The sequence below is a fragment of the Abramis brama genome (assembly GCF_963993115.1).
Source record: "Abramis brama genome assembly, chromosome: 18".
Taxonomy (NCBI): domain Eukaryota; kingdom Metazoa; phylum Chordata; class Actinopteri; order Cypriniformes; family Leuciscidae; genus Abramis; species Abramis brama.
The window spans coordinates 26,489,590-26,516,676 of NC_139980.1; the positions used below are offsets into that span (position 1 = coordinate 26,489,590).

The 27,087-nt window shown below is 35.0% G+C and overlaps 4 protein-coding genes across 4 annotated transcripts; 2 read left to right on the top strand and 2 right to left on the bottom strand.

Moving 5' to 3' along the window:
• The first annotated feature begins 4,244 nt into the window (after positions 1 to 4,244).
• atf3 (activating transcription factor 3) lies at positions 4,245 to 8,877 on the top strand. The gene is made up of 4 exons (XM_084090320.1): positions 4,245 to 4,345; positions 5,759 to 6,009; positions 6,238 to 6,345; positions 6,623 to 8,877. The coding sequence occupies exons 2-4, from the start codon at positions 5,767 to 5,769 to the stop codon at positions 6,878 to 6,880; spliced, it is 609 nt and encodes a 202-aa protein (XP_083946446.1). The 5' UTR covers positions 4,245 to 4,345; positions 5,759 to 5,766; the 3' UTR covers positions 6,881 to 8,877.
• An 8,206-nt stretch (positions 8,878 to 17,083) lies between these two features.
• batf3 (basic leucine zipper transcription factor, ATF-like 3) lies at positions 17,084 to 18,933 on the bottom strand. The gene is made up of 3 exons (XM_084090958.1): positions 18,714 to 18,933; positions 18,366 to 18,470; positions 17,084 to 18,126 (listed from the first exon to the last, which is right to left on the bottom strand). The coding sequence occupies exons 1-3, from the start codon at positions 18,786 to 18,788 to the stop codon at positions 17,941 to 17,943; spliced, it is 366 nt and encodes a 121-aa protein (XP_083947084.1). The 5' UTR covers positions 18,789 to 18,933; the 3' UTR covers positions 17,084 to 17,940.
• Positions 18,934 to 19,333: 400 nt separating this feature from the next.
• On the bottom strand, positions 19,334 to 22,397 carry nsl1 (NSL1 component of MIS12 kinetochore complex). Its single transcript, XM_084090956.1, has 6 exons — positions 22,113 to 22,397; positions 21,588 to 21,666; positions 21,376 to 21,503; positions 20,315 to 20,369; positions 20,146 to 20,213; positions 19,334 to 19,970 (listed from the first exon to the last, which is right to left on the bottom strand). Exons 1-6 carry the CDS (start codon positions 22,278 to 22,280, stop codon positions 19,731 to 19,733), a joined length of 738 nt encoding a protein of 245 aa, XP_083947082.1. The 5' UTR covers positions 22,281 to 22,397; the 3' UTR covers positions 19,334 to 19,730.
• tatdn3 (TatD DNase domain containing 3) lies at positions 22,355 to 27,081 on the top strand. Its single transcript, XM_084090955.1, has 10 exons — positions 22,355 to 22,574; positions 23,020 to 23,052; positions 23,154 to 23,227; positions 23,385 to 23,466; positions 23,565 to 23,627; positions 24,385 to 24,494; positions 25,761 to 25,816; positions 25,898 to 26,010; positions 26,416 to 26,496; positions 26,593 to 27,081. Exons 1-10 carry the CDS (start codon positions 22,425 to 22,427, stop codon positions 26,722 to 26,724), a joined length of 894 nt encoding a protein of 297 aa, XP_083947081.1. The 5' UTR covers positions 22,355 to 22,424; the 3' UTR covers positions 26,725 to 27,081.
• The last annotated feature ends 6 nt before the right edge of the window (positions 27,082 to 27,087 follow it).

Sequence of the window (27,087 nt, forward strand, 5' to 3'; positions counted from 1 at the left end):
AATAATAAATAAAAGTATATGAAATATTAACATAATCTGACTGTTACATGAACAAACTATAGGCAAGGGCGTAGATTTGGTTTGAACATTGGAGGGGTTGAGGTTTGGGTATGCCTCCTTTTCATGTGATCATGGTATAAATACTGGGGGGGTTGTAATGCATAGATTTAAATATTGGGGGGGTTATCTTCCCCCCCACACCCCCCCACCCCCCACACCCCCCCCACACACACACACAAATTACGCCTATTAGGCCTATTCTTGTCTGAACTTGGTGTTATTAAAGGGATAGTTTACCCAAAAAGGAAAATTCTGTCATCATTTACTTGCTCTCAAGTTGTTTCAAAACTGTTGTAAGTTGGAACAGAGAAGAAAGAATTGGAAGGAGAAGAAAGAATACATATATGTGTGTGTGTGTGTAATTTCTGCAATACAAATAATTTGGAACGTATATATATATATATATATATATATATGTGTGTGTGTGTGTGTGTGTGTGTGTGTGTGTGTGTGTGTGTGTGTGTGTGTGTGTGTGTGTGTAGAAATTAGTACATAAATGGCACAGAGAGACTAGATATAATTAGGACATATTATATATTTAAATGGTAATGATGATGATTATAATGCTGATTGTGAAGATCTAAATATATTTAATTAAATATATTAAATGAAAGATATATGCAACATTATTATAATCATATTTATAACCCACATGTAAAATGTTCATAAAGTTTTTCTAATGTGGTTTAATGATGGTTTATACTCTTTTAAATGATTAAATAAATGCAAACACACAAATTACTTCCTTTAAAAATGTGACTGTTAACAGAATTTTGATAAGAATTCTTATCAAAAAACTGATTAGACTCAGACCTGTAGTTTGAGTGGATGTGTCATAAAAACAAAACTGAAAGAAAAATGACTGTAAATTGCTCTTCACGTCCATTGTTCGAGGACCTTCATCTTAAACACAATTTGTACAAATGCCTTTTCTTTTACTCAAACTTTTCACATTTTTGGAGATCAACAAGACAACAATCAACAAGTTACAGCAGATGGAAGAGTGAAATCCCTTCTACTGAAACTTCACAGTGTATTAATAGCTAACAGGTCAATTGACATCATAACAGCTGTATCCATGTCGCAGACACAAAATGGCCACAGGCCTTTAAACACCTGTTTGACTTTATACGATGGAGCGTAAGCAGAACTCTATGACGTGACTCTGCCCTGCCAGATATGATAAAGAGATGATAAGATGGTGAATACTTCTATATTAAGCTCTGTGTAAGGTTATAGATATAGATCATTCGGAAAAGTCCACACATGCCCGCATGATCTATCTCAATAATTTGTATATTGTGGAGTGACTCTTTAAAATATTTAATTATGGACGCATTTGATCACAAGCACCATTTTAGTTTCAGCAGCACCTGTTGTTATTGTGATTTTGGTTTACACTTACACTCTTAAAAAATTATTTTATTAATAAGTTATGACAACATAAGTTTTTACATTGTTTTAACTCATCAAAGTTAAGCAGTTTTCAACTTTTTTACAAGTTATACAAGATTCAACTATTTAAGTCAGTTTAATGTAATTTAAGTTGAAATTGCAAACATTCGAGTTGATTGTACTTAAAAATTTAAATCAATTTAAAAATTGAATACACACACATCAAATTAATACATTTCATAGGATATTATGTCTGTAATTATCTGACATATATCAAACATACATCAACATTTATTTAGAAACATTTGGACACATAAGCCACGTTTAATAATGTATGAATTTCACTGCATTGAGCAACATAAAATCAAATCATACTGCATCTGAAAACAATTGATATGAGACATTTTCTCAGAACTAACTTCCCTTTTCTAACCAAATGGCGTCAAGGTGATAGTGAATGTATAAAGTCAGTTCCCCTTCACACAGCTGTTTAACAGAATAACCACAGATTACATTATATGGACATGTTGTTTTGAAAAGAAAGCATTCCAATGCTGTTTATCCTAATATTGAACAGTACATTTATTGTTTTTAAACCCAACAAACTTCTTTTTCTAAAAAAACAAGCTTGAAAAAATTGTAACGTATAAAAATCCTATTTGGTTTGGATTTAAAAAGATTCATAAATACTGCTTATCTGTCCATGTACTTTTTGAGGTACTTCATTATAAAATAGTAGGCTACTTCATTTTTAAAGTATGTTTTTGAGCCTTTGCAAGATGCAAATACGGAAAAATAAACCACATCAAATGCTGAATAGAATTCTTTGGTACTTCAAAAACATAAATCAACAAATATCTTTATATATCGATGGATGTCAAAACAACATCAACAGCAAATGCACTTAATGTTAAAATATGAGTCAAATGGAACTCCTTCATTACCCAGATTCATTAATTCGGAGAACATAGTTTTTGAGCCAGACAGTCATAATTTATCTTGGGAAAAATAAATATTGCCATGTTTTGACTTTGTGTCAGGTTTAGACACAGCTCCATGGTAACATTATTTTGTTTTCAAGCACAATTGTATTTAATAAGGGAGTGTTTTTAGTAGTGATTGCATCAGGACTGGTAAAAGGAGATCACTGGAAATTTCTAGAACTCTGTAAGAGCATGTACTGGGGTGGGTAATGACCCAACCAGAGCAAGAAAGCTGCGCTTCACGTCCAGGAGAGGAATGCAGACAGACTGCCCACTCCCTAAAATCACTCCGAAATTATTCCGTTGAATATCCATCCACAACTCAAAATAAACAGACAAACGCTATGAGCTCTAATGTTTATTTCAGCACTTTTTTTCTTTATATGATTATTTCAGTCACATGTTTTGTAGATGTTGTGTTTTTTTATATATATAATTTATTCTAATATTACATAGCCTACATAATATGCATATCTGTTCTAAAACAACTACATCTGTATTAACAATTAAATAAAATGCAGCTTTAACTGAACATAAACAACATTTCCACTAGCTTAAAGGGATAGTTCACTCAAAAATGAAAATTCTGTTCTCATTTACTCACCCTCAAGTTGTTTCAAACCTGTATGAATTTCTTCATTTCTACAAAAGAAGATATTTTGAAGAATGTTGGTAACCAAACAGCTGATGATGTAACCAAACATTGACTTCCATAGTATTTTTTCCCCATACTATAGAAGTCAATGGGATCCATCAAGTGTTAGTTACCCATATTCTTCAAAATATCTTCTTTTGTGTTCAGCATTGATTAACCCACAGATAAAACAGGACATTAGAAGAGGTTCACAACAATCAAAATAAAGCCAGGTTTATATACAACCTTGAATTATATTTTAAAAGTTGGACACACTGTAAAATGTCAACTCATTTAAACTGAAACGTTTGTTCTTTGTAAATTCGAAGTGGTGCCAAAGTTTCACTGATAATTACACCTTTTCAATCCACGAATTTAATGAAGAAAAATAACATGAATCAACCGCTAAAAATTCAGTAGCCTATAAATCACAGAAATTATGCTGCGTTCCAGGCAACCTGTAACCCGTGTTTTTCCAACCTTATACCCGTGAAAGTGCACTGGAACGGCAGTAAAACCCGTGACTTCCCACCCGTGAACTCGTACTAGATCGATGTACTCCCAGTTACGAGTTGGAAAAACACGGGTTACAGGTTGCCTGGAACGCGGCATTACTAGGACAAGTTAAATGGTTGAACACGAACGTGTTAACTGGTGAAAACATGTTTACTGCCGTACACAAACCCAAATGATAATGTTCATTGATGGACTATAAAACACAGCGATACACTGACCTTGGGATCAACTCTCCATCTTCATACAATTCTCCATTAACAGACAAAAGAGCGTGTGTTTAACAGAGTGAGAAGGCTTTTCTGGTCTCATTCTGACCAACTAGCCAGTCAATCTCCCCTCTCCCAAGTCTTTTTTTTTCTTCTTTTTTTCATAACTATTCAGTACATGACATTAGAGCATACCAGAGATCCCATGTCATTATACGGGTATGTCTTTATTTGCTCATTAGGTTAACATGTCATCCTGCTACGATTTCGATTACTCCATTGTACAGACAGGGCGGGGGGCTGAGCATGCCCAGTTATGGTGCGCGCAGAAGGGTTGCCTGCATTGCATCATCGCAAAGACAGCTTCCCTGATACTATAAATAGGGTGACGTCACTCGCCCCGCCTCCTAGTAGTAGTTCACGTCCTCCAGCCATTAAAAGGGGTGATGCAACGAGCCGGGCGACAACAGTAACTTTACCAGCTGAGAGCGAGAACACTCGAGCCGGTGGAGAGCATCACAACACGCGCGTTTTATTCAGCCAAAAACAAGGTGAGTGACAACATTGTTTCACTTGTTATTTATGGGTTTTTTGTTGTACCTGCTCTAGAACACACTCTGGAAAATGTCGAGGCTATGTTGTAACAAATCAACTAAGCCGGTGACTGAATTCAATATAATTGTGTTTTTGGGTCTAGCGATTGTTTATAATAGCTATTCAAAACGTTATCTTATATTTTACTATATGTATTTATATTTAATTAATTATTTTTTATCTTATAATCTAAGTTATCTTGTTCTCAAGAGTAGTTGCAAAACGTGCGGAACTGCGCTGCAGTAACTCGTGTTGTAATATTTGTATAATAACTGATTATGATATTCTGTTGGCGAATCTTTATAGCCAACTGTGAATTTTTTTATTTTTTTATTGTTTACAAAAAATAACAGTTTAGCCTACATTAGCGATCAACACTTAGGCTACAGTGTCACCGGATTAGAGTTTATTTAACAGTTAAAGATGATGATTTTACAGGATTAGCCTATGCTGATTATGATTGTAGAACTGCTATGTATATAATTAGAGCATATATTTTACAAAACATTTGAGTATGGTAATTTAATGTAGTCGCATAACTAAAGAATAACTAATAACATAAAGAAAGTGTGATAGGCTATATTGACTACGCTAAATCTACTACGTTACTGTGACTGTAAAAATACGGTAAAATATTGACAACTGTGGTTGCCAGAACCTAAAAGAAACCCTTTAAAAATAATGTGATGTTAAAAGCATTACTGTTACACTTTCTGTGTACATGTCGTTAAATTATACTGTGTTAAATTACTAACTTGTTTGAGCTATTCGAATCTGTTCGCCATTGTAAATGTAGGCTACTGAGAATAAGAGAATATGTGATAGCCTACAATATAAGGCTTTAATGAACTTCACTTTGATGAAAATTTGCCTCTGTAGCAACTGTGGCCTTATAATATAATAATAATAAGACAGAGCATAGATTTACAAACAAAAAGCACCTAAATGTAAATGAACTAAATGTGAGAGTCTGGGAATACCCCTTTCTCACTAAATCATAACAGTATTTTACTTTAAGAGTATATTTATGGACTTGTTAAATATATTTTTCTATTGTAAATAATATATTGAAATAATAAATGTATAAATATATTTAATACAATTATATAAATTCATACTTTTTATTTCTAGAATACATTTTTACAATATTTTACAGTGCAATTACATGTATTTATAAAAAAAAAAAAAATACAGTTAATCATTCAATAGTTTTTTACATTCTAACTATTTTACCAACTAACTTTTTTACAGTTAAGTTGGTAGTCTAATATTTTTTAGAGAAGTTTGATAGTTTGTTACTGACTACAAAACCTTTGATATTATCTTTCCTGATTAAGACCATGACTTAAATCTTGCTTCATATGTCATAGATTTCGGAATGATGCTTCAGCATCCTGGTTTGGGTTCCTTGGAGATCAGTGCATCGGCTTTGGTTCCCTGCCTCTCCCCGCCAGGCTCTCTCACACTAGACGACTTCACCAACTTCACTCCGTTAGTGAAAGAGGAGCTGCGTTACGCCATCCAGAACAAACGCATGTCCAACGGCATGAGCACCTCGACCACCGATCGAGCGTGTATGAACAGCGAACGACCCACTGAACAACCTGTAATGAAGCGAGTGGTAAGAATGACTCATTTACAGTTATAACATTTAAAATGAATGTAATTTCTTGTATTTCACATTGGTTATATTGAGTAACACACACGTAGAAAAGCCATGCTTGCACAATTCATTGTTCATCCACATGTGGACCTAATTCAGAATCATTAGATCTTTTCATAAAATCCATATTCATTACACAATGTGGGCGTATGTTTTTAATGTATGTGATGAATATTTTCATTTTAGGCCACTCCAGAGGAGATTGAACGAAGAAAAAGAAGGAGGGAAAGAAACAAAGTTGCAGCAGCAAAATGCCGAAACAAGAAAAAGGAGAAAACTGATCATTTACAAAAGGTAGTCTTTGTTATTTTCTCTTTATATACAGTATATATATATATATATAATTATATAATATAATTGATTACATTAATATTAATCAATTGAATATAATTATTTTAAATATATATATTATATATATAATACATTTACATAATTAATATAATTTATTACATTAATATTAAGATATTTAGATATATTTATTAAATGTGTGTATATATATATATATATAAAATATTACAAACATTTTAGACTCATTTATATTTAATGAATGGCTTTTTTTTTTTTGATTCAGGAGTCCGAGAAGCTGGAGTCCATCAATGCCGAGTTGAAAGCCCAGATTGAGGAGCTGAAGAACCAAAAGCAGCAGCTAGTTTACATGCTCAACCTGCACAGGCCCACCTGTATTGTCCGCGCTCAGAACGGCCAGACCCCTGAAGATGAAAGGAAGCTCTTCATCCAGCAAATCAAAGAGACCACCCTGCAGGGTCTGAATCTAACCATAAGTGGACCAACACACACCGCGATACCAACTAGCTGTGGGCATCTCTGAATCACAAACTGTACAGGCAAGAAGCTAATGGCTAATCCGCAGTCCTCGCCAAGTAACACTGGAAGGTTCACCCACGTTATAAAGGACTAAAACACGGGTGCCTGCCACGATGCCACTCAAGGTCGGTCTGATGTACACTGAAAGAAAGAGACTGTTAAAGCACTAAAGTGTTGAAGGACGTCTGATGCGTTTTTCTCTTATTTAAACGTGTTCGTAAATGTATGTTTAACATGATATGCTTTTTGTATGCACCAAAGCTTGATGTCATGTTGATGCTAGAACAACATGATTCTGTTTATTTATCGGCTTGTTGGTTAAATGAAACCCTGGCGGTGTGTTTGACAGCAAGTACTATTCTAGTGAGGGGGGGAACCTAGTGATTTGTGTGTATCTTTTTCATTTTTTTGGCAGACATACAGGGTGAGGAATGAAGTTGTTTAGTTACATGTATCTGTGGCCTCTGTCTTGTTAAGTGTCCACATAACATGCCATGTGAAGTATTTCAAGCTGCTACTAATCTCTCAGGACTTGGGCTATAAATATTACAGGAAACTCATGCTAAAACAGATAAAATAACAGGGAAGTCGACGATGAGTGGACTTTGAGACACCACTTACAAGGAAGTCTCTACCTTTCACCACTGAAAGCCTGTCTATCACCTCAACCATCTGACTATATTGTTGTTACAATGCTGTGAGCAGTTGGGTCTGCATTTATCAGCCCACTGTAAGAAAAAGAAAAAAGAAAGTGTTTTTGTGCTTTTAGCAAGGACATACTTATTTTCTGATGTATACTGTAGCTGTGTGTTGTTATTGTCTAGATGCACAAACCTCTACACTCCCAGCTAACAGGGAACGGTCTCAGAACGTTCTGACAAGGTTCTCTTAAAGTTATGAGCAAATGTTCTTCCAGTAACATTAATAGAATGTTCCTTCAAAGTTATGTGGTTTTTCAAAACGTTATTAATACATTGTTCATGCAACATCTTTTTCTGTTATTAACTTTTTTTTTTTTTATGTTACTAGCTACTACTTGTTTTAGAACAATCAGAGAACATTCAAAAGTGACATTCTCATAATGTTTGCAAAAATGTTTAAATGGAACGTTTGCATAACCAAGACAGAAAAATTGGACGTTTTAAAGTTTCAGAGAACATTCAGAGGTAACGTTCCAATGTTTGCAAAAATGTTTAAATGGAACATTCCCTTAATTCTTGCATAACCAAAAAAAGGTGAGATTTTTTTTTTTTTTTTTTGACGTTTTAAAGTTTCAGAGAACATTCATAAATTCCGTTTTCATAACTTAATGGGAATGTTAGCAAAACGTTCTTAGAATATTATTGTTAGCTAAGCTTATCCTAAATGAAAAAAAAGAAAAAAAAAAGCTTGAAATATTCAACGTAAAGCTCTTAATAATTGTCTGGCTATGTTCCCGGATCATGTGTCAAGCACTTTTAATGTCACGCCATGTTGTTAGTGAAGAAACACATACCACAAGACATCTGATCAGGCCCTGTGACTGCATTGCCTAATATTACAGAAAGGTGTTAGAAATGTTTTAAAAATCACTCCATTTCTACCAAATGGAGGAAACTCCCTAATTTTTTCACAAACTTCTGCCTCTTGTTTTTTGACTATAGTCTAAATGTATGTTCTGTCATGTACTGGAAGGTTAAGTGACGCAGGCGTCAGGTAGCTTTTTCCTTTTATTTTAGGTTGTTCAAATAGGCATGCCACAAAATGTGGTACTACTGACATTAAATGTGCAATGAAAACAAAGCTATGCTTTCTATTTGTGGTTATACCAGGTTTTATCCATCACGTCATTTCTGTCCACGTCAAAGAGTTCAAGTGCACTTGCTACCAGAAGTCATGATTGAGAAGATAATGGGCTGTAACATTCAATTGCATATTTATATAAATGATGGCTTCATTTTGACTGTCTGTTGTTTGTTTTTGATACTTTATTAATAAAAAAAAGATACCACTTGCATTTGAGTCATGCTTTGCTGGTTTTATTGAGGTCAAATGTGCTTAAATAAGATTAAATCAACCTGATTGCATCAGAAGAGGCAACACCTTGTTACTTAAAATGTACTTGTGGTGTTCAAAAAGCAGTTGTGGTGTTGAGATATTTACTGGAGGGCAAGTCCGCACAAGTATAACCTGAGAAACATGCTGACTGTAAACCCTTGAGGTGATCAAGTTCATGCAGCCCGAGAGCAGTGATTCAGCATTTTCTGCTGATTTTAATTCTTTAATTATTTCTGTTGAAGTGAGTGGTTTCATACAAGGCAAACGCGTATTATGATTTGTAATTGATTAAAGATGAGGATGGCATCGGAAGGCTTCTAGAAAAAGTCTTCTGAAATTCCCTGGAACATACCTGAGTTTTGGTAACTCCCTTTCTGGGGAAAAATGCAGGAATTATTCAGAAATTTAAATAATTGGTTCGTTTTCAAAAACAATTTTTCTAGACGAAAAAAAGAAACGTGGTTGTACAGGAACTAAAAGTACCTTTTAAACATTTCTCTTTGAGAGGGAGTAACTTAGCATGACACATTAACAAAGACTGCATACCTTTCATTGCTTATCAATAACAAATACAAGATGCAACCAGGCAATGTTGTAGAAATTCTACCAAATATAAAATTAAAAGAAGAAAACAAAAATAGCCTTTAATGTGAATATGGCACTAAATAACTAAATAAAAACAAGGTTCCAACTCCCAAGGTTGATGTTCTCTGCCAGAGTCAAAGGTGAGTTAAATATAAAATCTTATATGGCCATAGATAATCTGTTGAAAACCTAAATTAAAAACCTTCGTGCCATCGTCACTTTGCACGCCACCCTTTCCGTGATCCACAATAAAAACCATCCCTTTTGGCCTTTTTATTTGCTATGCTCCAGTTCAGTTTGAACTCGAGTCATTCTTATGTTTGTGCTCATCCCTTAAAGGGGTCATATAATGTCATTTTTGTACAAGCTAATATGATTCTTTAGGGTCTAAATTAAAAGTTTGTAATATACTTTAATTAAAAATTCTCATTAGTATTGTAAGAAAACACTCATTTTACCTGGTCAAAAACAGCTCTGTTTTCAGCACGACGTTTAAGTGCATGTGTCTTTAAATGATAATGAGATAATGATAACCCCGCCCCTCTGTTCTGTGCGTACATCGTTTAAAATAATAATACAAAAACCATAACGCGTTGTTCATTATAAACGTGGGATTATGAATTATATTGAGAACGTCGTACATAGAAAACATGCCATAATGTACCCTGAGTGTAAAAATAGCCACATTCATCATGAAGCGTGCAAGCTATTTGCAAAGATTAAAGGGACATTGTGTAGGAATTTCTCCCATCTAGCGGTGAAATAGTATTTTGCATTCAAACAAATAGTGCTCTCCAGCGCCTCACATTTTCAAATGCGTGTTGCATCTATGGTAGCCGTTATGTACCAAAAAGCTATGACAGGATGTCTTATAATAGCACTTCGAGTTTTCCTTTGGGTGAACTGGTTTGTTATTTCAAACAAACTGCAACTTGACACAACGAACAAACGAATGTTACAGTTTTGAACAAACAAAACTTACAACCTTGTTTTTAGGGCCTTCTCTGCTTTACTCAATAGCTGCTATTCATCAAAGAGTCTGTTTTACTTTTAACTATAAAGGTTTTACTGTCTATATAATAAAGTTCACAACCAAGCAATGTGTCCGTATTTTCATTTAAAATGTTTTTCATATAAATTACACATAAGGCAAAAAAACAAATGTACATTTAGCCTACCTATATTTCGGCCATAGACGGTCATATTGACCGCACTGAATTTCGCGGTATTATTATAGGCTATACCAATATACACAACAATAAAATGTGGTAAAAAAAATACACAAAACATATTCAACAACAAATCATTTAAATGTAATGATATTCAGAACAGAACAAGAATGAAAAAATAACTATAAACAAGCCAAAATTAAATACTTTATAATCGAAAGTGAAAGTAAGCTGCGTTAGGCTCACGTAACTCTCTAATTAGAATCAAAATGTTTCAACATTTGCGATGTATTTGGATGGTAAACTATTCTTTATTACAGGCTTTGTACTTCACTCACGTTCCAATATAGACGGAAAAATCATCCTCTTCACATGCGCAAAAATGGTACGAATTGTACCAGGCTACTTAGGCTACTATATAAACAGAGCAGTGGAATTTTTATATGTTAGGTTGACTATTTTATTATGGCTATAATGAACAGGCTGCAATGTCAAGATGTGTGTGTGTGTGTGTGTGTGTGTGTGTGTGTGTGTGTGTGTAGGCGGGTGCGGGCGCGGGCGCGATCGAACAGTGGAAGCATGAAAACATAGGCTACTCTGTCATTTTGTTCAGGACATCTACGGATATTATTTATTTATAAATGTATAATTAAACTTGTTTAAATGTACAGTTTGGTGTTGTTTTGTTTTTAAAAGATATCCTAATACAATAAATGCATTAATCTCTCAATTGGGTATTTATCATTAAAGATATAGAGTTTGGAATCTATGTGACCGCTTGCGGCAGTTCTAGTAGTTATGGAATTCTGGCACTTCTAGTGTTAAGACCGTAACATTGACTTACCTGTCGAGAAGAAAGCAGGCAACTTCAGCATCTCTTTTGAAAGCTTTCTCCTGCATTAGCTATCCCGACATTAACCCTTGTTTTTTGTAATCTCCGGTCACGTTTCCTTTTACGGTCTATTTTGGACTTTTTGGACGACGAGGACTCCTTATCCTGTGACTCAGCATATGTATGAATGAACGGTGTATAAATAACCATACAGTGCAGCCTTTTAAACTTGCCGGGGCAGTGACAATTGTCTTACATATGTCCTGTCCTCCGCTTCTGCTGGCTTCAGTCACGTGACGCTGGCTCTGAACGAAAACGCGTTGTGGAAACGCGTTGGCTTAGTACTTTTTGTCCCTCTCTGCTATTATAGTTTTCAAGATGGCGGAACTACATGGAAGCCTCCGTGGACCTACCGTCCCATGTATATAAAGATAATAAATTCTTCATTTACGAGGATAAGTCAGATAATTAGCAGAGGTATTTGTATACCATTGAGGACATATTTATGAATAAAAATAGTAATTTTAGATAATAAAATACCTAAAAACCTACACATTGTCCCTTTAATATAAAGGTCAATAAAACGTTACACTCACTTGTTCTTCTGGAGGTTCAGCAGGAACACGAATAGTTGGTACTGATCCTTTTTTCTGGAGCAGCTTCTTAGCAAAAACAGCTTTATACTGTCCCTCGTTTGTAAAGCAGTCTCGAGTCTGGTGAAATGATTCGCGCAAACATGACAGCATTGACGTTGATCGTGGGGAATATTCCCTTCGAAAACAAACTCAGCCACTGCGTCTTCAGCTGTACGGATTTAGAAACATCATCAATATGACTGCTGTGTTCGTTATTACACCCAAGAACAGAACACCACAATCGTTAGACGCCATTCTGCTCAGCACTCCAGCTATCAACAATGAACGCGCCGGTCGGCGCGTGCTATGATTGACAGCTCGCTCACGAGGGCGGGTCTGTGTTTGAAACGCTGCTGTCAATCAGCCATCGTGGGAGGGGCGTCGATATTGTGACGTCACAATATCGAACAGCTTGATTTGAGACAGGAGGAAACATATAAGAAAATTAAAAAAAAAACACTGGATGGATTTTTATCATTTTATGATGGTTGTGTACAGGCACTGCCAACACACATTTCAGTACAATCAACTTGTAAAAGTGCATGTACCATTATATGACCCCTTTAAAGTAGAAAAACATATTTATGGGGCAATCAAGTCCGAGTTGCTACTCATTGCTTCATCATCGCTGATGCAGATTGATGTCAGACATGTGATGATAAACTCTCAGAAATTACTCCCGGATAACTTCCACCTCTTTTCAGAAAACATAAAGCGCCCATAAAGAAACGCTGTTTACCATCACCAGGAAACAAACACTCCCTGTTCACATTTGTTTCCCAATCAGTGAACTAAAATGAATCACTATTTGCAATTAAAATAATTCAAGCAGGTATGAATACATCTTTTTTCTGATTTCTATTTAAATGCAAAATACTTTGCATTCCTTTGACATCTTACAGTGAACTGGAAGTGACACCGAACCTAACTCCTTGACCTGACTTTCACAGTAATGCAAGTGCACTTTGCCCTGTCAGAATGTGAACAAACATGGTTACAGCCCTTTGCAAATGCAATCAGCGGAAACTTCACATTCTGATGCAACCATTTAAAACTGTTGCAACTTGCAATGGAATCTTCAGATGTCAAAAGGGTGTTGTAATGCTATTTCAAACTCCAGTGTTATAGCCTTTGAACATGATTGTAATGATTTTAAAGTTTTGATGTAATGCATTCAAGACTGACAGGTTTTTACCCTGTAAGATAGCAGGACTGCTTTGCTCCTTCAGGGTAAAAACAAAAAGTACCCTTCACTACCCTGTAGTTTTTTTTTTTTCGTAGATTAATGGATGCATTCAGGGAACAGTCTAGACAACTTCCTGCCCAGTAACATGGAAATGCCCTTCTTTTTATTATGTGGGAGCTCAAGGAAGCGTGGGTTCAGAGGGAACTTCAATATCCACATTCTTCTTTAAGTTCCTGTAAGGTTTCCAAGAGTTTTTAAATGCGAGTCCCAAGGGCAACGACCAACAGTCTCTACCAGGAACAGATAAGGAAGGAAGAGTTACCATAACAGAACGAAGACACACCCCTAATTTCCCATTTCAAAATGGGAATTTGCATTCGCCTCTTTTCAGATTTGAAATGATAAACAGTTTCTGATAATCTTTTCTACTTCCTTCTATTTTCGTGTTGTGACCAGAAGAGACAGACATTTACACCTCCGAAGCAGCCTGAACGTTTACGACATGTATTTGCAACATACATTTGTTGCAAATATTGATTAAACTGATTATATGCAAACTATATCTATTTTTCAGTATATTTAGATTAAAGACATAGATAAAATAAAATATTTAGATCAAATAAAATTTGATACATGTTTATTAACAATGTGTCCACTAGAGGGCATGGCAATCAAGGAATTGTAATAGGCCACAAAAGACCCATCTATCAGTCTATCTATCTATCTATCTATCTATCTATCTATCTATCTTTGGTGCATTTCTCAGATCAGAAATGAAATTCTCAAAACGACTTCTCAATTCTCAATCTCCACATCATCTAGTCACTTGTGCACATCATAAAAGCAGTTTCTCAATCTTTGGAACAAATTGCGATTGCTTTGGTACATTCATGCAATTGATTATGTACAATTGTCTGCGGTTACCTACATTATCAGTTGCTAATGCCATGTTGCTCAAAATGTATTGAACAGTTCTCTGTGCAATAGTCTTACCCCTCAAAACATAGTCATTAGTTCATCGTATAAGCCATTAACCCTTTAGGCGCCAGAGGTTTTTTCCTAAAACGTTCGATTTTGACATCTTAATTTTAAAAGGCTATATATTAAAAGTGATAAAAGATAGAGACTTTCTGTAAATTAGAGAAATATTAAGGATGACCCAAAGTTTATGTAGGGATTACATTTTCCCATCTAATTTGCATATTATGACGTCATATGGTGGTGGCCATCTTGGATTATAGAATTTTCATGAAAAGTCACATGTTTAAATGATAAAATGCAGCACTTCTTTCCCCCAACATGTCCCTCACCTTCTTTATGCTATATTGCACAATACTGAATGCTCAGGTAAATAGTAAGTAGTAAACAAACTGTGTAAATCACTACTAATAAATAGTAGAAACAAACCGAATGCATGTAGCGGTTGGCCTTTTGCTGTAGAGATTTTCCATTTACTACATACAGTAGGCACTCTGATTCCATGTATGGGGCACATATATATTATTCATATGACACACAAACACAAGTAGACAAGACCTGTTTAGTTCAAAAGCTCACTCGCCACGGCAAGGCACAGATCATGAGTGAGATGATGAGACAAGACGAGAGACAATGTTAGTTTTTTTGTTTTTTTTTTGTGGTTTTTGTTGATGTTTTTTTGGTTGTTTTTTTTTAGCTGACAAAGACGCACACATCACAAGAACATGAACACACAAAAAAGAACACATAGTACACTACTAAATGGTCAGGGAAATAGATAGTAAATCAACAGTGTAAATCATTACTAATAAATGGCAGACAAAAAAAATATATATATATATTTATGTAGCAGGCCTTTTACTGTAGAGATAATGACTCCCTATCCATCCAGGTGACATTTTTTGTAGTGTTTCATGGTGTGGTACCTCTCATTGCAAGGCACAACACAAAGACCCACCCCACACTGCCTGCACATGTATTTTGTCTGACGGCGGCCTTTAGGGCGGGTCCGATCAGAACAAACTACACAATCTGGGTAATCAGCCTGGCAGATAAAGTGGCGCTCAGTGAGTCTCTGTGGCAAGTCTCCCAGTGAGGACTGGTTAAATGGTTGATCTAGTTGTCATAAACTGTCAAGTATATTTTCTACACATTTCTATTAGACTTTTTGTAAATGTGCCATGAATTGATGAATTGTGCAGGTGAATCTTGACTTTCACTAATGAAGAGAATGTAGATCAACCAATGAGAAACCAGTTCTCTGAAATAGCTCAAAGTTGCATCTCATGAACCTTCAATTGGCAAGCATATATACAGTGCTGCATGCAAAAGCAAAGTTCTGCCTAAGTGTTTGCCTTTCTAATGTTGCATTTTTGCCTTTGTGCCCCTATTTCTTTTTCTTTTCTATATCACAATAATATTGTAATGTTATTTTTTGTCAGACCACTAGTAAAAGAGTAACTGTGAAGATGAACTAAAGATTTTGAGTAAGTTACAGGCTTTTGCAGGTAATCCAATGTGTGGTGCTGTTTTGTACGAATTGTTTTGAGAATGCACATACTTCTTTGCAAATATTAAGGATGATTTGAGAAATGCACCAAAGCAACTGAGAAAAACTGTAAATCCCTCCGTCCCCTATTCAAACTTCCAAATTAACATTGTTTTTTTGAACTGCTAAAACACTAAATCCCATTCTCTGAACCAAATTCTCAATAAATAAGTTGAATAAATCACTTTCTGTAAAACATATATGTGAAAGGAGAATGAATGTCAATGTGAGAGTAGAAATGTATGTATGTGAAAGGAGAATGAATGTCAATGTCAGAGTAGAAATGTATGTATGTGAAAGGAGAATGAATGTCAATGTGAGAGTAGAAATGTATGTATGTGAAAGGAGAATGAATGTGAATGTGAGAGTAGAAATGTATGTATGTGAAAGCAGTATGTATGTGTGTGACAGTAGAAATGTATGTATGTGAAAGGAGAACGTATGAGCGTGACAGTAGAAATTAATGAATGTGAAAGGTATGTATGAATGTATTTATTTTTTATGTTTTTTAATCATCCAAAGAAGACATTTTTATACGGAACTTGCTCTGTGTCTATTGTTACTGAAACTCTCTGATATTTTAGGAAGAGGTAAAACATTCAAATCCAGGAATACAGACCTTTGTGACCAGAAAGTTAATAGAGGTGTTAGTTTCATTGCCATTTGCATTCATATGGTTCTACTCTACCAGATGACCCATTTGTGATGTATAAAATAATACCTTTTTATATCGTTGCAAACAGTATAATGAGGCTATGCATCATTGTAATTGCTATGGAAAAAAAATCTGCATTTTAAACTTGTGCGCTAAACAATTCCCAAATCAAAGTTAATGCAATACTTTTTCTGAAGAAATCCTTTACACTAAAGCCATTCTAAACAATTCCATATGCACTAGCATAGTCATGAACAAACAAATATACTAATTATACTCAAACTTTCTGTTTTATAAGTTTGTTTGTTTTTTACATTCTCAAACAATGCTTTTTGGCTTTAACGTTTTAAAACGAAAGTCAACAGATCCATGGTGAACGCTAGGACTTTTCAGAAGAGAAGAGAAAACTGGAAGAGAAATATAGAAGTGTGTACCCTGCACTGGTTAGGAAGGTAAGCCCATGGGAGTTTGAGGAAGTGATACATGCAAGAAAAAAATCTGACCACCATCTTACCGCAACCACCCCCAGATATTTTTTCAACACAAATGAGAAAAGAAAAAAAAAATACACATTTGACACATTTCTGGTTCAGTGACCTCATTTTAATAGAAATTGTATCACTATTACAATTTAAGTAATACTGGATTTCAACCTGCATATACGTCATAGAGTGATTCCTTTTTATTAAAATAAAATAATTTTCCTAACACTTACGATACACACCCACAGTGAAACATGAACATGCAAGTCAAGTCAAGTCACCTTTATTTATATAGCGCTTTTTACAATACAGATTGTACCAAAGCAGCTTCACATTGATAACATGAAAATGATACAATAAAGTTTGTTTCTAGAAGAAAATTGCGTCATCGGCCACCCTAAGTAAGGCAGATCAATAAAAATCTTGCAACTATTCTGCAAGACAGAACAGTAACACTGACATTTGAATTAAGCTGTTGTGGTTATTTTTAATAGTGCAGCCATAACAAAACTGCAGTAACAGAGTTTTGAAACCAACCTTAGGTATTTTGGTCGGATACGCTCTCTTAAAGCAGAAGTCCCTTCTCACATGTCGTTCATTCACAGCCCACTAACTGTGGTAAAACAGATGGTTTAGTTAGTGGTTATGGACTTTATCACAGTAAATATGGTGGATTTATTCACGTGAGGCATAACCCCATGGGAAAAGTAACATACGATTACAGAGAATCTGTATTCTGAACCTGTCAAAATGCAAACGAGAATGTTTGAGCGTGAATTAATCTTTCAACTGCATGTTAACGGAAAACACAGCATACTGAACTCACGGGTTAATACTTTAAAATAAAAAGCATAAAAACTTCATGCCGCAAGTCTGCATGAATCACTTGCATTTAGGATACTTCATTTATCCTTAAATGGAAATTCAGACATCATGAGCATCAGATGTGAATGTCTTTATCTAGACATAAACTCAGGTGGCACTGTGCCTGTGGACCGTGTTGTGGAGGTCATACCACAGTTCAAGACAGGGCATAAAGGCTCATGGGCTTTGAGGGCATCTGTTAAGCATTGCTGTTCCTCAATCAAAAGCTGGACTTCCTTCCTCAGCATGCTGTTCTCCTGTTCCAGACACTCGTACTCCTGGTTACACAAAATTTCAGTATGTCAAAAACCACATCAATCACAGGCACATCACTGTGCATTTGGTGTATTTTCCCATGTCTGCCCACAATTGTCAACATATGTCTGTATGGGGCAAACAAAAAGTTAAACCTGCAGTTTACCGAAAAAAACCCCCAAACAAACCTCAAAATAAATGCTGAAATCAACATATTTTACATTCTATAAAGTAGACTATATATAATAAGCAGGTTGCAAACCTCGTGTAACTCGTCAGCTCTCTGGGTTTGTTTTTTGCGGCTTCTCTGTGCAGCAACTCGGTTCTTTTCTCTTCTTTTCAACCTTTTCTCATCATCATCAGAGCTCTGAATCATAATCAGATGTTGTAGAAGTTATGCTGTGTCGTTTCTTGAACATTTTACATCACTGTGCAGGATTAATGTATTAGTAAATCATAAAATAATTTTGGGTGGCACTGATCCATCGATGAGAATTAACATGTTAGAGTAGTTCGTAAATTATGTAGGCTACATTTTTACTCATTTATAACATTGTTTATGCGTTTGTAATTATTTAAAGAAAAGAAACAAGCATAAAAAGTAACATACCTCACTCTTTCGAAACAACCGTAAAGCTGGAGCATCATTTCGAGTAAAGTTACTTGTCGCATTGAAAAGTGACATGACAGGTGCAGGAGAGCACGAGCACAATGAAGACTTACGCCCACTAAACTGGATAGAAAATTAAAGCAGCGAATTAAGAGGCCGTTTTAATTAGCGCAAAGTTAGACATTTTAAAACTGTCAGTCAACGTGCTACAGTGACATTAGTGATTTCTTGCAAATGCCGTCGGCGGATGTTCTTTGAAGTCACGTGGTGCTCTGGAGCCTAACTTCTGTCGGTTTTCGCTTTTGGGTCATTCCCGAAATGACAGTTTTGAAAAGGTTTTTTTTCTTCTTTTTTAAAAATTATTTAAACATTTTATTGGGTAATCAACTAAGTTACATTTACGTTACGTCACTACCCTACGGTGGCATGACTTATTTAGCCATTACTAACCTTGTGGTCAAAGTTACGACACTATTATGGGTTTGATAGAAATATAAATGAATCCCGATATTCTTTTCAGTCCGTTTACTTTACAATTTTGTCAGTTTAATGACCAAAAAAGACTTGATATGTACATGTATTCCTCAATCCTTTTGGAGAAAATGAGACGTAAAAAAATATAGTGTCAGATTTTCATCTTTATTCATGAGGGATACAAAAGAGGGACCCTTTCAATCAATGTTTAATTAGTCCACATGTTTAATAATAATAATTAAAAAAATGCCAGTTAATTTGGAAACCAACACTGGTAGACCAAGAACACCTTGTGGTATGAACCTGGACCACATCCGCACAACAGTTCTCTAAATATGTAATTTAATGGATTTAATGGAAAAAGAAAGTGACGAAACACTTATTTTCTTCTAAACTTCATGCACAAAGTATTTCTGACCAGAATATCTCTTTACATTAAATGGGTAAGAATCAGCATAAAAAAAAACACTTATTTAGTAGCAGGTGTCAATGCACTCCTATACTCCACACGAATGCACAAACACAAACACATACACATACACATTAAATTGCATTTGCATCAGTCTTTTGGATGATTTTTGGAGCAGGAACATAGTCTGAACTGTACTCTGAATCAGAAGCAGCTCTTTTGATGCTGGATGGAAGCCTGTGGTGAGGGTCTGGACAGACATCTCCTACTGAGCTGCCGAACACTTCTCTGTAGACTTCCACCGTCTCCGCTGAAGTCTGCATGTCGAGAACTTGACGCAAGCCCTCAGCTGCCTGCTTCAGACTTTTCAGAGACTGAATAGAATGAAGGAAAATGGGGAATGTTAATACAAATGTATTTTTGTCTATAGCTATTACTGAAATTTTCAGCTCGTTAGTATACTTAAAGATTTTTGAGCTCAAATAGACAAGCACATAATAACATGCAATCCAGAGGAACTGTATGAAGGTAAATAACATTGATTTGTACCTTCATAACCGTACTGGCTTGTTTGAACATTGTAGGTGCAGCATCGGAAACATTTCTGATGATAGTGTCTGTGAAAATAATGTTTAACAGGTATTTATTAATATTGCATAAAGCACTGTTTGTATCGCAGTGTACTTTTGCAAATAAAAAAAGGGATGGGGGCACACACCTTGAGCTGGATCCGGCTTTATGTCTTGTGGCTTCACTGCCTGTTCATACAAACCCTAAAATAATGGATGAACAGTAAAAACATATGAACTACATACACACATCAACATCAGGCGATTTAGTCTTTCTAGGAAATCAAGCTGAGCTGTTCTCAGAAAAAGCATAAAAGTTGATTGCACTTTTTATCCCAGTGTCTCATATGAGTTACAGCAAACACACTAGACCATTTTTGAATATATTAGGACATCTAGTGGCCAGAGGCGGAACATCTAAATGTTTAACATTATTAATTTACAGCGTGATGGGTGTTCCCAAATAGTTCAAATTTAACAAATAATAAACATTTATAATCATATTAAAACTAATAGTAATTTTCTAATGTTATTATTGATTAATTAATTATGTTTTCCTTAGAAACATCGCAGTTTGGATTTAAATAGGTAAATGCTTAAGAGTCTATGATTGGATCATTATTGCAGTGATTATTATGTTTCTAGCTTATTGTATGTTTGGCAACAGTTCTTCTAACCCTAATTGATGGAGTGTGTAGCTTTTCATTTCTTAAACAACCATGTAGGAAGACACACCATGGCCATATTCCAGGATGGCAATGTCAAGATTCATCAGGCTCAGATTGTGAAAGAATTGTTGGGAGGGAGCATGAAGAATCATTTCCAGACCTTAAATTCATTGAAAGTCTTTGGGATGTGCTGGAGTAGACTTTACTGGAGTAGCATTGTCAATACAAGATCTTGACAAAAAATTGATGCACCTCTTGATGGAAATAACATCACAAGATTTATCACATTTCATCAGTTAGGGTTAGAATAACTGTTGCCAAACATATAACATGCTAGAAGCATAATAATCACTGCAATAATGATTCAATCATAGACTATTAGTGCTGTCAAATCGATTAATCGCATCTAACATAAAAGTTTGTAAATCTATGCAAGTATAGTCTATACATACACAGTACATACAGACTTCTAATAATCATTCGTAATTCATAATTATTTGTGTAATGGAGTTTCAAATGAAAAGAAAAACAGCATGTCTCACCAGAAGTTTCCTCTCTGCTCTTAATGATCGCACAACCTGCTTGCGTATTTGTTTTGGGTAAGAGTTGCGTTTGCAGGCGGTCTCTACTATCTTCTCATCCAGAATGTCATTTACAGTGCTCTCATTATCTATAGATATATATATAAAAAGGTTCATTATGTTGTGGCCTTGGTTTGCAAAATAAGTTCTATGAAACTGTGACAGTAACTTACCTTCACAATATTCCTCTGACGCCTCGTCCCATGACAAGCCACCAATAACTATATTTTCTTGTACTGTGAACTCAAAATTCTAAAAGATAAAAGAGACAAATAAGGTGAATTGGAGAAAAAACAAAGACTATGACAACAAAGATGATGAAAAACACTTTTGAGTTAATCTAAACACATTTACCATAACAAAAATTTACCATAGTTTTGTTATAGTAAAAGTATAGTAACCATGTTATTTTTGGCCGACTGCTTACCATTTGTATAACCACAGTTTTACTACAAATACCATGTTTTTTTGGTTTTATTTGTAGTAAAACCATGGTTTATTTTCGTAAGGGATAACTACAGCCACAGTTGCAATTAAGTCAATGTCATAAGTAACTTGTGATTACCACAAAAATACCACAGGGAAAACAGATGGTGTTACTATAGTAAAAACAAAGAACAAAACAAAAACATGGTAAACTTGATATGGACAATAATAATCCAACTGACATATCTTTTTTGTTACTAAGTTAGACTTACCACAACCATTTCTTGCAAGAGTTTGGCTTTATCTTCCTGAGAAATATGGCATTGGCCATCGAGCAACTTTTTAAATAAGTCTTTATACTTTTCAAGTTGATCACGAACAATTTTTTTCGACTTGACATTTACTCTCGAATCCGCCCCACTCGCACGGTCATCCTCCATGACTGCCGCTTATTTTTCAAAATAACACTGGAAACGGAAGCAGAATGTGTTACTACGAAACAAACCCTGAAAAACAATTCTGCTGAAGAAACGTTCCACCCTTCGCGCAATCGTGAGACGCCACACGGACGGACAGATGGGAAAATGCTGATCATGAAAACCAAAACAACGAGTGGTTTAAAAACAAGGTTAATTTTTGAAGAGAAAAATATTTTATATAGGCTACACACTAAAATCATGGCTAGAGAGTTCATTGACTGCCACTGTCACCTTTCAGCAAATGAGTTTGCACAGGTAAGAAAACTCATGGAGTCATCAAATTAAATTGCGAAAGACTTATCTTAAAGCAATAAGGTCTGTATGGTCTTATCTGTCACCTCTTTATAAATGTCTGTTACAACCGTGCTGAGAGATAATAAAAAAAAAAAACACTTAAACCAGACTAAGCAGGTTTGCTGGTCTCAGCTGGTTTAGGTTTGTTTCAGCAGACTGGAGTTTAGAACTAATCTAATTATTTTGCCATGGTACAGGTACTTATAGTAAATTAGGCCAATTTTTGTCCCAAATGAAGTTACAATAATCAAAGACAAATGTTTTCATATAGTGTTTTATGTAAACTGGCTATGTATCGTCAGTATCATTGCGTGTAAACTTTATACAGATAAAGGGTTTGTTGCCACACCAAGCAGAAAGTTCACAGTGATACAGTTACAGAAGTTATTTTCATTTTTTTCCCTAGGACATAGATGATGTACTTCTGAGAGCTAAACAGGTAAGCTTTTGTCAAGCCTCTGAAAATAAATAAATAAAAACTGATAATAAACAAGATCCAAATGTTGCAACAATGACCTCTTCTGTTTAATGTAATATTAGACTGGAGTGAAAGCTCTTGTGGCAGTTACAGAGGGAGCCAGTGAGTTTGAGAAAGTTATTCAGTTGTCAAAAACGTAAGTTGAACACAACCTCTCATGTGTCAACAAAAGTTTTGGATGAGAACATTCTCAAGAAATCTCAAAAGCATCATGTTGCCTTTAGAATGACTAAGTTTGCTTACACAGCACCGGACACATGCAGCTTTACTAATATTTAATATTTTTCTTATAGCTATCCTGGTTTTGTGTTCCCTTGTTTTGGCATTCATCCCCTTCAAGGGTCAGGGAAAGACTTGCACAGTGTCAAGGTTCAGGTGAATATGACAAAAATAACAAAGAAAGATAGTTTTACTGTGCTTCATATGCTATATTATGATCTTTTGGTGCAAAAAGATTAGTTTTGTTTTGACAGGACCTGGAGCCATTCCTTCCTTTGTTCCAGAAGCACAGAGATAATATCATTGCCATTGGAGAGGTAGAGTATGATAGTGTCTTGGAAAAATATTTTAAACAGACACTATTGGGGATTTTTATAATATTATTTTATTGAATTATTTGACCCAGCATTTACCAAACCAAAATAAAACATTAAGCTTACTTTAATTACATAGTTTTTATACCTTTTTAATGGACATTATAGTCTTGTAGCATACAAGTTGAGACTTCCAAAGGGGCCTCAATATGACTTAAAATTATTATAAAATAAGACAGAACGAGCATAAAAATAAGCCTAAACAAGTAAATATACACAAGATATTTAGCAAACTAAATACGTATTTCTTATTTTAATTCATGTCCTCAACAAATGTGTTTTGTTCTATGAAGAAATCTAATTCCCATAGCAAGCCTAATTTCAAAAGTGTGATTTCTAGACCAGGAAAAAAAAATCATGTAAATGACCAAAAAAAACTCCATGGGCATTATTTTGTTTTACCGAAAATAAATTTTTCTAGTTGAAAAAATATTTTCAGGTAGAAATTTGTAGGAAAAGAAACAAACAATATCCTTAATCCTTATCCAGTAAATCATAAAAACTTGAAAAGTCATGAGGCCTTCAAATATTGTTGTATATAATGGAGGGCCTTGGAGTCAAAAAGATTGAGAACCACTGGTCTTGGGATAATGAAACTGTTTGTACAAGACTTGTAGAGTCTTTGAATCTTGAGTCTCTCTAGTTCAACTACTTGTGTGATCTACTGTATGCTTACCAATTTTTTTTTTTTTATCAACAGATTGGTCTTGACTTTACCCCCTGGTATGCAAATACTAATCAAGAGTGTGATGAACAGATAAAAGTCTTTACAAAACAACTTGAAATATCTAAAGAACTGGATTTGCCCGTGTGAGTGGCAACATTACATTTTACTAGAGAGTAACAGGAAACCATACAAGCCGCTCAGATATGTTGACATTTTAACATTACTTTGCACACAGGGCTCCAGACTGCGACCTAATTGTCACATTCTGCAATCTTTTTTCTTGCCGGTGCCACTAAATTTTGTTAGAGGTGGCACTGGTGCCACTACCATGTTGCCCAACTGATAAGAGCTGCCAATTCAATTGCATATGAAAAACATCAAACGGCAAATGAAACGAAGAACGAAACCGCGCTTCTCGCCGCAGTATTAATAACATCGCTGCGAGATCTAGTGAGAAACATTTAAATCCGGCGCAGAATTCATAGATCAAACAGCGCTGACGTGGAATCCAGAAGAAACATTGTTCCATGAACAAACAAGCTAAAGAAGGCTTTTCAGTCCATAAATCACCAATATTCACTATGGATTTAATGTAGTAACGCTAACTACAGAAATAGGTGAATAGTTTTTACATTATTCATGTCAGGGTTCGTGAGAGTGAAATTCAGGCACTTTTTTTCAAGTGCTTCACACTTTTTCCAGCACTTCAAAGCTCTAAATGTAATTCAATTTAAATGTTATTTTTAATGTGATAAAAAAAAAACAACCTTGGTTACACTTTATTTTAGGGGGTCCTTGTTACAGTGATATTATACATTTAAGTACTGAGTAATATTAATTAACTACATGTACTTGCTACAGTATATGGTTAGGATTAGATTTGGTTTAGTTGCATGAAATTATGCATCATTTATAGTAATTACAATAGAAACTACATGTAATATTTGTTACAAGGAAACTTAAAATAAAGTGTTACCAAAATATTTAAAGTTGTCCCGCTAGAACTTTATTTTACTGTCCTGTTCCCCATGTACATACGATGTACACTGCAAGTACACTCTTTTTTTTTTTTACATGACTTGTTGAAAAAAGTTTCAACATCATTTTATCTGCATCTCAACTCAGTGCTTTACTGTCAAATGTGCATTTCCAAAAAATAAACGTGTAATATTATTATTTACTGCACTAATTAATGTAAAATATTAGTAATTTTATGATTAAATTACCTTCATGATTAAAACTCCTGCTGCCAGATCAGGTGCTGGTGCCACCATCTGTAGAACTTAGTGGCACCAGTGCTATGCCCTCAAATGTTAATGTGGAGCCCTGGCATAGCAACATATATTGTACATCCTGAACTGACAGTTCTTTTTGCAGTCTCTTTGACGCTCTAAACTCTTGTCTTGAAGGAATGTACATTCCCGCTCAGCAGCCAAGGTTACTATAGCCACAATGAAAGAACTAGGTAAGAGCTACCAGCTAGCAAATCATTGTGTCTCTGTGACCTTTCTGAATATCTTGCATAATTCTGCTTTTATGTCTTCAGGGATTAGCCAAGCATTGTTGCATAATTTTGCCGGGAAGCCATCGGTTGCCATGGAAGGGGTTCATGCTGGATTCTCCTTCTCCTTTCCGCCTGCCGTCAGCAAAAACGAGCAGGTTTGATAAGGATTCACCTTTAATAACTTTGCTCGTCTGCCATAAAGTCATAAATAAGTATGATAAGTATGCAATAAAGACATGAAACATATATTAAAGAATCTCAGATGACCCTGTTCCACGTCGCACATACTGTACACAGAATGTATGTTTAAACTGAAATATGTATGATTTAACTAGAATCTCAGAAAAAAATTGTACAAAAGCTGTCACTGGAAAATTTACTTGAAAAAGGTTCTAATGCATACCATTTAGGTAATAATATGCACCTTTAAGGTACTAATATGCACTCTTTAGGTACAAAGGTGTACCTTTTTAAAGGGTACCGCTTCAGTGACAGCTTTTGTACCTTTTTTTCTGAGAGTGTATATTCTTTAATATATTAATACTGTACTTTAAATGCAGAGAGCAAAATTAATCAGACAGATTCCACTGGAACACATTTGCCTTGAGACAGACTCTCCAGCCTTGGGGCTTGACAATCATGTAAGTCCTAATCTTTTATAATAATCAGATTTTCTGTATGACTGAGATGTTTTGAACCTCACTGCCTGCGTTTCTTTTTTCTTTTTACTGCTCTAGGTTAGAAATGAACCCGGAAACATAACGATCAGCTGTGAATACATTGCAAAAGTTAAGGGAATATCTTCAGGTGTAGTAATGGAAGTCACAACACAAAATGCCCTTCGATTGTTTTCGAGGTTAAAAACCTAGTTAATATTATCTTATTTAATTTTGTAAATAAAGAGCTCACTCAAAAACCAATTGGTTTTATCCATGCTCTTAAAATGAATGAAGTCTGGAGCGTTTAAGCTTCAAAAAATGATGCAAAATCACTGTAAAAATCATAAAATTAGTGAGTAAATCTTTCTGGACAAATGTTGGGAAAAATGTTCCCCATTAAAACATTATTCAAAAGTTTTTCTTTTCTGTTTCTTTAAAAAAGAAATTCACACAGGTTTTGATACAAGTATGATGGGCAAATGACATGTTCATTGTATGCCAATGACTTTGTAATATCATAGTTTTTTATATGTAAAATAGTTTAAATAATAAAAAAATAAACCACTATGTTTT